Source organism: Zootoca vivipara, chromosome 2 (genome assembly GCF_963506605.1).
Source record: "Zootoca vivipara chromosome 2, rZooViv1.1, whole genome shotgun sequence".
Taxonomy (NCBI): domain Eukaryota; kingdom Metazoa; phylum Chordata; class Lepidosauria; order Squamata; family Lacertidae; genus Zootoca; species Zootoca vivipara.
In genome coordinates, this window is record NC_083277.1 from 118,967,165 (window position 1) to 118,978,011 (window position 10,847).

At 41.1% G+C, this 10,847-nt stretch overlaps 1 protein-coding gene across 1 annotated transcript; it reads right to left on the reverse strand.

Annotated features, from left to right (window-relative positions):
- Positions 1 to 1,292: 1,292 nt before the first annotated feature.
- On the reverse strand, positions 1,293 to 2,288 carry NEUROD4 (neuronal differentiation 4). The gene has a single exon (XM_035107929.2). The coding sequence runs from the start codon at positions 2,286 to 2,288 to the stop codon at positions 1,293 to 1,295; it is 996 nt and encodes a 331-aa protein (XP_034963820.1).
- Positions 2,289 to 10,847: the final 8,559 nt, after the last annotated feature.

Genomic DNA, 10,847 nt, shown 5'->3' on the forward strand with positions numbered 1-10,847 from the left:
CCTGGCTGGCACCCAGAAATGTAAGTTCTGCAGTTACTGATAACAACACTTGCAATTTCATTGGAGAAATGTTGCATTTAAATGGCTGGACTAAAATGAATAATAATAATGTCAACAGCAATGTGACATCAGCAATAAATAAAACGGAGAGGCAGCCCTGTGAATTGGATTGGGCCCTGGAACCTGAATTGTCCATGTATCATGCATTAGCTGGAATATATAACAAAATACACCATTGTTTGTTGACTAGCTGGAGAGAAGAGGTCCTGGAAGCATGTATATCAAGTCCTCACAACCAGCTTTTAGACTTTTGAGTGTCCAGGCTAAAGATGGCAGTCAGTGGTAATGGGCTTCATTTGCTTTTGTCAAGTCCAGCACTTTTTGATATCTGAAACTGAAATCTAGCATCTGGATTTGGAGAGTTGGAACGAAGGGGAAGAGAATGGTCAGGAAGACAGATGCACTATGACAATAATAATTTGTTTTCCCATTTCCCAGGCTTTTGCATAAGCCCTACACCACACTTTTTATACCAGCTTTGTGCCTGGTTTCATGGCAGTGTGCTCTGCAGATTTGTGTGGAAGCACTGAACACTCAGTTTAGGGCAAAATGGCAAATCTAAGTGTGAAGAAAGAGAAGACAAAACAGTTTCTTTTCCTGTGGTGTGACTCTGATTCCAGTTTGCATGGCAGAAACAACATTGGATTAATAGGTCAGCTGCCTGCCTCTCCCCATTGCATTGAGTGGGCTTTCCAACTTTTATTTAATGTACTCATATTAATTTATATATTAACAATCCAACTTTTTTTAAAAAGAAACTTTTTTATTGCATTTGCAAGGCTGCTTGGGGAACTGAATATGTAATGGTGATGTCATGGGTGATAGTTAATCAACACCGCCCACTGCCAGCTTCTGCTGCAAGCATGCAGAGCCATTTTCATTCCAATGTTTGACCCTGGAAGGGAAAAATGTTTGTAGCGGATGCAATGAGGGTACTCCAAATCAGCTCCATTGTTAACTATAAATGTTGTGTCTACATCCTAAATGAAGAAACCACAAAGAAACTTGGAGCTGCACTTTAGGAATGGGCACCTGTCTGAAAGCCCATAAACCAACACAACTAAAATATATTTGTGCTCAGAAGAATGTGGTATGACTGCCCATGAAACTAGTCTGATCATATAGCTGTAGAGCAGGTAAACTCCTTTTCACAGTTTTAATTCTACTGATGTCACACCATCTCTACAAAGGATTGTATTCCTTTAATCCATGAGGGGGTTCATCTTCTTGGGTTATTCACTGAATATTGCATTGATCTGGGCCCCAACCACATGATGAGGATAGGAGTCATAGCTCATATCTATGGGGATGTCATACCTGGGCACTGAGGTTGAGAAATGAGAGCTGTGCCCATGAGTGCTGCTCAAGCTAACAGATGGGTAGTGGGTCATGAAGCTGTATGATTTTTCCAGGTCTGGAGAACCATCTTGCTTTAGGGAGAAATTTCCACTGATGCTCAGGGGAGGTGTCAAGGGGCCCTCATATGCTGGAGATGTGCAGTCTTGGTGGTGGTTGCCAAAGGATGGATCCACAAGGCTTTTGAATGTGGGAGGCTTTAGGTGTAGAAGGTGGGCCTCCATGTTTCCATAGGGTGGACTGGGCAGCCCAGGAGACTGGTAAGAAAAACTGTGGCCGGGCACAGCTGAGTCAGAGACAGGGCTTTTCTCCTCATGTTTCTCCAAGAACAGGGTTTGAGGTCCCAGCTGCAGGCAGCCAGCCACCAAGTTGCTGGTTGGTTGGGACAAACCTTTACATAGCATCTCGACAAAACCTTTCCCTTCCGGAGTCTGCCCACTTTCCAGGACCTCTGACAAAGCCCATATATAGTTCCTGGCAAGTCTGAGCGTCTCAATTTTGGACAATTTCTGTGTCTTGGAGTAGCAGGGCATCACCTGCCTAAGGTTATCCAGAGCATCATTGAGCCCATGCATCCGTGTTCGCTCCCGGGCATTAGCCTTCACCCGGCGGGCCCTAAACCTCTCAATTCTTGCCTTGGTCATCTTCTTCTTCTTAGGGCCCCTTCTCTTTGGCTTCCCACCATCTTCTTCTTCTTCCTCCTCCTCCTCAATACTGTCATGCTCTTCATTAAGTCCAGCAAGTATCCCATAGGAGGCTTGCCTGCTATCTTCTTCCTTCATCTCATCTTGGGAGCTTAGGGCTTCATCTATCCATGGTTGAGATGATATGAGCTCGGCCATTTCTTTGGACTTGCTGTAGAGTTTGGTCATCCCTTGACCCTGGAAAAAAACAGCAAACACAAATCCAGATGAATTCAGGAATAAGCAGGTCCACAATATGTCTTTATCATTTTATATAAAGAGGTATGAAATTATGTTCTACCATTCTATTCTAGCCTGTGGGGCTTTTATGCAATGTCAGTCATACACACTGCAGAACCATTGAAATTAGTGGACAGAAGTAACTTAGGTCAATTAATTTTAATGGGTATACTCTGAATAAAATTTTGTTAGAGACAACCTTGTCTATTTAGCATATTGTACAGCTTAACCATGACCTTTCACTAATCTTCCTATAGCTTTTTATCTGGAAGCAGGGGTTGGGAACCTGTGGCCCTCCAGATGTTATTGGACTCTCATCAGCCTATCAGTGCGGCTTACAGTCAGGACTGATGGTAGTCTAATAACATCTGGAGGGCCACAGGTTCACCATCCCTGTCATAAACATAGACCTTCACAGCTTGCAAATGCACAAAACCAAAAGAAGCCCACTAGCCTGATAGGTGCTTAATACATCACCCCCTCATGTTTTTGAACTGCTGGGTAGGAAGCAAATGCAGAAGGTTTACAAGCCCTGGGAGGGAGACCATACTGGTTGGTCATAGGCTGCACTGGTCTGAAACAGATGATCAGAATGAATCATCTGGGCACCACAGTTCAAGAAGGATACTGACAAGCTGGAACGTGTCCAGAAGAGGGCAACGAAAATGGTCAAAGGCCTGGAAACGATGCCTTATGAGGAACGGCTTAGGGAGCTGGGTATGTTTAGCCTGGAGAAGAGAAGGTTAAGGGGTGATATGATAGCCATGTTCAAATATATAAAAGGATGTTATATAGAGGAGGGAGAAAGGTTGTTTTCTGCTGCTCCAGAGAAGCGGACACGGAGCAATGGATTCAAACTACAAGAAAGAAGATTCCACCTAAACATTAGGAAGAACTTCCTGACAGTAAGAGCTGTTTGGCAGTGGAATTTGCTACCAAGGAGTGTGGAGTCTCCTTCTTTGGAGGTCTTTAAGCAGAGGCTTGACAGGCATATGTCAAGAATGCTTTGATGGTGTTTCCTGCTTGGCAGGGGGTTGGACTGGATGGCCCTTGTGGTCTCTTCCAACTCTACGATTCTATGATTCTAGAATATTTCCGTTAGGAGTGAGAGAAGATTATATCCTCAATTATACCTTGTAACCTGAGTTCCGTGCAAGCAAAAGAGAAAATGGCATAGGCCACATAACAGATTTGTATGGAAAAGCTAATTGGAGTTGTCACCAAATTTTACCAAAAATAAAATCAGAGGCTAATTGGGGTGGGGGGGCATCTTCATCCACAGAAACACCTGTAAGAACTTGGAGAGGAAGTTAAAATACATTAAATAATAAAATAGGAATCTCTCTGAGTCTTCATAATCTCAACACTCTGCTACTCTGAGCATAGTGAGAAGGTGGGATAAAAATCTATACCTAAAGATCCTGGTTCAACTAAAGTAAATAATCATTCCTTAAATAGAAGATACATAGAATCCAATAGAACAAATTAGTTGAGATTTAATTTAAACCCAATTGTTTTTAATGGAACTTACTAAGTTTCATTGGACATTTTAAGTGAGGGATTCTTAGCTTCAGAATTTATTCATCGGGTGCCTGTCCTATCATCTATCTATCCATCTCTGTTGTTTGAATTTTGAGGCAGAATTTCACATTTCAAATACAGGGACCTACAACAAAATGTTGTGGTGCAGATTGATCCTGCTCAGGGTAGGAGCCAGCCTCTGGTGATGCTACGACAACACTACAGAGAACACTACAGAGAAAGAACAGGGAAAAAACAACAGCCTGGGTTTCATGATAATCAACTGCTTGTCAGCTTGACGTACTCATTTAATAAAGCTTAATGTGTAAGCAGCTTTGCTGAAAATGTGCCATCCAACTAATCGGTCAACTGGCCGTCGCCTCATCCAGTGTAGCAAATCCTACTTTTAATATGCCTGATGGGACTTGTATAATGGATTAAAGTGTTAATTGTTGTGCAAATGGGTAGTGTGTCCCATAGGCTCCAAGCAGACCCTAATTATGTTTTAGTAAGTAATTAGAATGTAGCAAACCTAGCCTTACCCTGGGACACATGTGGGCCAGATACTTGCATGCACCTGATCTGTGACAGGGGCAGGGCAGTGTTGTGGGGCAAGCATTGAACTAGGCCTGGGGAGATGCAGGTGCAATCCCCCACCCAGCCACAAAGCTTACTGGGTGAATATGGACCAGTCACTGTCTCTTGACAGGAGAGAACAACTTGGGATCCAGCAAGTGAATGCAACTCCTTTGATGGCTCTTAATAACTTCAACAAATGTCACCCTTTTTTGCTGCCTACACAGAACTGAAAAACAAGCAAGGAGGCTAAGAAACCCTTAGTAAGTCACCGCACATGGCTAGCGCACTGTCTCTGGTTTGGTGGGTGACACAAGGTGTGCAGATCTGCAGGCTGTTGTTGAGTGTGGTGGTGGTTGACCTGTTGGGTATAAGTGAGACTGCTCAGGCTTTGGCTGCAAGCTAAACCCTGGGCTGGATTGTGGTGGGGGCTTAACAGAGCAGGAGGATCAGCATCACATCTACAGTCCTGCTGCTCATACTGTCCAGGGTGGAAGGTACCAGAGGGAGGGGCAGGAAAATTGCTGTGCTGACCTGAAGCTGGTGCAGTGACTGGGCCTGGGATGGGCCCGCTGTTGTTACATCTGGGTGAGGAAAATGTCCTTTGGATATGCTTTGAACTGACACACACAGAGTAGTCTGAGCTTAAGGACAACTTCTGTTTCCTTCTGCCAATGCCATATAGCTTTGTGAAATAATCTAGAAATGGTGCAAGCTTAAATCTCAATGATCTTTGGATGAGCTGAAAGTGTAGGCTCCCACTCTCTCACAAAAAGTGTCATTGGCAGGCAGTGGAGTGTGGGTGTGCGGGTCCTCTAGCACTTTTTTCAGAATTACATGTGAAAGGGCTACAAAAGTGTTTAGTTGTTAGAATGATCCCTGGTTGGCTAGGATTTCTTACATATAGCTGGCATTGCCTTCACTCAAAATGGCTCCCTTTCCATTGTGACACCACCAGCAACATAATATGGGCTATGCGGTGTAGTGACATCATCACATCCAGCTATGTGATCCAGGATTGACTGAGATTCCTTGATAAGAAAGGAAATAGGCAGAAAATGGTACTGGAAGCAACAGCACAAGGGATACTAGTGATTGTGACAAACAGCTGTGAACAGGCACAATAAATTGTAGGACTAAAAACAACTCTAAAGGTAAAAAACAAATGACAAGATCTTTCCACTCCGCTCTAAATTCTCCACCATATTAACTGAGAACAGAGCAAGACACAATGACCAGGTTGGTTGCAACTCATGACAAGTGGGAAAATCAAGAATAAAATATAAAATATTTATAGATGCAAAAGAAAGAGGAGATTTCCCCCTGCCAGATATGAGACTATAATATGAGGCATCCTGTCTTTGTTGGTTGAAGGAATGGATGAAGTTAGAGAATTCACATACTGTATTCTAGACTTAGAAGGTCATGATAATATTTTTGGTTAGCACGCTTATTTATGGTATGAAAAGGTGAAAGTTCATAAAAGATTTACAAATCATATAATTAGGAAAAAAATGTAGAGTATACAAGAATTTATTAGAGGTAAAAACACCACTTTGTCTCTCATCATTGGAAGCTATAGCAGTAAAGAAAAATAATATATTTTTTTGTGTGGCGCTGTGGTCTAAACCACAGAGCCTAGGGCTTGCCGATCAGAAGGTCGGCGGTTCGAATCCACGCAACGGGGTGAGCTCCCGTTGTTTGGTCCCAGCTCCTGCCAACCTAGTAGTTCGAAAGCACATCAAAGTGCAAGAAGATAAATAGGTACCGCTCCGGTGGGAAGGTAAATGGCGTTTTTGTGCACTGCTCTGGTTCACCAGAAGCTGCTTAGTCATGCTGGCCACATGACCTGGAAGCTGTCTGCGGACAAATGCTGGCTCCCTCAGCCTATAGAACTGGACCTAATGGTCAGGGGTACCTTTACCTTTACCTAGAAGGGTAGACAACTTACAGAAATTTACTAAAACAAGAGGGAGGCAAGTATAAATTAAGGAATCATAAGGAAAGTTACCAGCATGGATACAATATCATCATTTGAATGAAGTATTTAAGAAAGATAGGATACAAGGGTTTGGGGAACAAATATCACAATTGGAGAGAGACCTGTTGGAATGTAACGTAAAAGTGCTGTCTAAAATATTATTGGAATGGGAGACAAAGGATGAGCAAGTAACATCTGCAATGATACATTGGGCAATAGATATTGGTCATAATATAGACATGGAAGCATGGGAACGATTGTGGAATATGGATATAAAATTTACAGCATGTTAATTATGAGAGAAAAATATATGAAAATGATATATCAATGGTATCTAACACTGAGTAAATTGGCAAATGTATAAATCTAAATTAAATAAGTGTTGGAGATGTAAAGAGAAAGAAAGTTTTTTTTATCATATGTGGTGGTCTTGTAGTAAGGTTAAAGCTTACTGGGAAATGATATATAATGAAATGAATGGGATGTTTAAAACAATGTTTGTTTAAAAATAATAATCCAGAAGCTTTTCTTTTGGGAATTATAGGCACAGAACTACCTAAACTGTATAGAAACTTATTAATGTATGCTACTACAGTGGCAAGAATGTTACTCTCCCAAAAATGGACAGAAGCAGAAGTCCTAGCAAAGGAAGAATCGATACAAAAACTTATGGAATATGCAGAAATGGCAAAACTTACCGGAAGAGTAAGAAATCAAGATAACAAACTTTTTATAAAAGAATGGAAATGGTTTATTGAATATTTATAGATAAATTTTAAACACATATGAAAATTGGCAGGATTATTGTAATAACATGCAGTTTTATAGGAGTATATATTTAAAGTAGATGAATAAATGAGCAAATTAAGTTAATTTGGATATGCAGAAGATATTAAAGTAAATTTTAGGAACCACAGAAAGAGAGGGGAGGATGTCGAGTTTTGAAATGTTAAAATGATTGCAAAATTAGTGAAATTATAAATATGAAAAGTATAATTTTTAATAATAATAATAATGACACAATGACCAGGGTCCAAATAGTCATGCTACATTAGCCCAATAGGATGCTTGACTACTTGGAATGAACAGCAGAACTCTGTGATGTATCACAAAGCGGTTATCAAAGTCCCTTTAATTTCAGAAGTGATTTACTACATAGCAAGAGAGGCTGCTTTTTGAAAAACAGAAACAGAAATCCTCCTTGATTATGTGATTCTTTGGATTCAGCCAAAGGGGTCACAATTTATGCGCATACAGATTTAAGAAGAGCATTAAGAGAAACAGAAAGAAACACTAATAACTTAACATCTGCTAACCTGAATCTGCTTGGAGTAAAAATATGTATCCTCTTAGTCTCTCTCACACACATATAATTCCCATTTATAAATTTTATTTTATAGAGTTTAGGGCTTATGAAAGTGCAAAATAATTTTATTTGACAGGTTAAAACTTTATGCTGTTGCTTCAAAATTCAACACAACTAAATGAGTATTTCTATTTTCAATAACCTTCTTTGCTGAATTTAAAAAACCAAATTTGAACAAGCAACAAATGTATTAGGTTTCTTTTAAGATTAAAACCCACTGCAAATTCTTGTTAAATTTCAAATGTGAACCAAATGTCATCCCATTTATATAGAAAATATAGTTATGCAATTGGTTATTCATGTGTATTTTATTATTACTACTACTATTATTATGGAAACAATCCAATAATTAGGATCTGCTTTCAGATAGGGACTATACTAGATAGTATTCCAGGTACTTCTGTGCTTCCCTGATTTTTCCATAACATGTACCTAAAAGTTTGTGTCTGGAATTCTGGGCCATTCTGCACATTATGGTGACATTTATCACATGTTTTGCCCATAAAATATTGTTGATTAGAGCTTGGTCTTCCACCCCTACCCTGCTGCCCCACTAGGGTTACACCCTGCAATAAATATATTGATGGAGCAAATCTGTCCAGATGAAAGAACCCTTACGAGCAAAGCACTCCCCTACCCCTGCTATGATTCCTCTCTCATTCTTCCCAATGCAATGGGATGGAAGGGCTGGCACATCTGGTTAATATTCCTTGAGAATGACAAGCTGTCTCTCAATGCATTTGGGGAAGTCTCGGGTAGTAGAGCCAGAAGGGGCACAGCCAAGGGGCACAGAAAAAAAAGATAATGTTTCCCCATTTGAAATAGCCATGGGGCCACCAGATATCTGATCCCAGCTGCATACACCATACACTGAAAGTCCTCCCCCAAGAATCCTGGGTACTGTAGTTTGTTAAGGGTGCAGGAAATTGTAGCTCTATGGGGGTAAAATACAGTCCCCAGGATTCTTTGAGATTAAAAATGTGCTCTAAATATATGGTGTGTATGCATCCCTAAACTACATTAGTTTTTCTTTTTATAGATCATAATAGGACCACACACACACAGAGAGAGAGAGGCAAACCATTGGTTCATCTATCCCAGTATTACTGACTAATAGCTGCTGTCCAAGGTTTTTAGCAAGTGTTACTGGGAGCTGAAGCTAGGACCTTCAGTGAGCAAACCCTGATTTCTGTTGCAGAGGTATAGCTATTCTCCAGTACTTAGAAGCAAAAGCAATGGATTCATAAGTTTGCAATAAAATTAAGTGGGATGAAGGGGAAAAAAACTCTTTAGAACTACAGGGAAGGAATGGAATAACAAGCTGCTCATGGAGCTAACAAGATGCTTTACCTCTCATATTTGCAAAAGGAGATTGCAAAGATATCTGTCAGTGCAATTGCAATGCATGGAGCTGTACATTAATCAGTTTTAGACATGTAATCTGCCTAATACTTATTGTGGGTTACATTACATTTTCTCAGGTGTCTTCAAAACAAGCCTTCAAAGGAAATAATCAGAATTTGTAGTTTTAGGGAAGCCCATGACAGCAGCTCCCCCAAAGCCCCCCAGTAAAGGTCATGAGTTGGGATATGAAGCTAAATTCCCACAGAATGAATTCCAGACTTTCTAATGGGTCACTAGCTTTGACTTAGATAAACAGTCCTAAACTCATCCGCTTCCCATGGATGAGTTAATCTCAAATTCAAAAATCTCAAATTCAAAATGATCAATTCTATGTGGAGAACTATTAATACAAATTACAATCACCTGTTCTACACTTGTATCACATATGTAAAAAGTCACACCTTTTGTCCAGGAATGATACATTTCCTTCTGTTCTCATAGATTCTCATCCAGATTTAATTGCGCATTCTTTCCACCCACCCACAAGCACTGAAAAACATGCAGAAACTCACTCGTCTATCGTTGTTAATCACCTTGACTATGCATTAATGCCCAGGCAAACAACCAAAATACACAGTATGAGCATTCTCTCACCTCCAGGTAGTTTGGCTATCTGTACTACCTTACCACACATTAGATGTAGGTGCATGGTTAGAATCTGTGGTTCAAACAGCCACCAGTTCCCACCCCTAAATGGTGCGCACTGAACTGAAAATGTGCCGAAGGAGGTAAGTAATATTTACAAAGTGATTTTAATGGTGCACCTTGTAGACTGGAAGACAGCTCAAGCATAATCTTGGGGTAATGCTCAAACTGATTAATTACGCTTTCCTGAACTCTTAACCCTATTTCATACCAATAATTAACATGAATAAAGACTGATTAAAGTCTTTAATCACACCTGGTTTACACAAGCTTACTTTTGCACGTGGAATTGAGGCATCTAGATGGGAACAAATTTGTGAGTTCAGATTCAGACCTGCAGGCTGTAACTTAATGAAAAGAACACATAATTTCAGTTTGCACCACCCTTTTAGTCAGAAGGAAATGCTTAAAAAAAAACAAAAAGCGGTCTTTTACAAATGACTCCCAGCCCCTCTTACCGTGCTAAAGGGTAGCCTTTTGACCACCTCCCGCTTGCTCCTTGTTGATAACAGAAGCCAACAAAAGTTTCTTGAATGTTCAGTGTTCCTCGAACATTCTTCCACAGCGGTAGGACGTTTCAGCACCAGAGGCCGGGGACAGCTCCCTCCCTTCCGCTATAGGAGAAAAGCCTCTTTCTTTAGTCCCGGATTGCCTTCGAGTCTCTCCCGGTCTCTCTTTTCTCTACTGGCGCAGGCTGGCGCTAGAAAACACAAAATAACAGGCTCTCCTCTGGCTCACGGCTGTCGACCATATGCCTCTCTGTTCGCTGGGTTTTCAGTGCCGTCTCGGCACTTAGAAGGGGTTCAGGAACTTTCCTCTGCCGCTTCCTCTTCCAGAACCACAAGTTCTCCGGGCAGCTCCTCCTCCTGCTTCTGGAGAACTCCTCGGGATCCCGACACTTTTGAAAAGCTTTCTGGTGTTGGCGATTTCCGCTTGACTGGAACCTCCGGGAGCTCCTCCCACTTGGGTAGAGAAAAGAGAGTACAAAGCAGCAAGGACGCCTGCAGTGGACGCC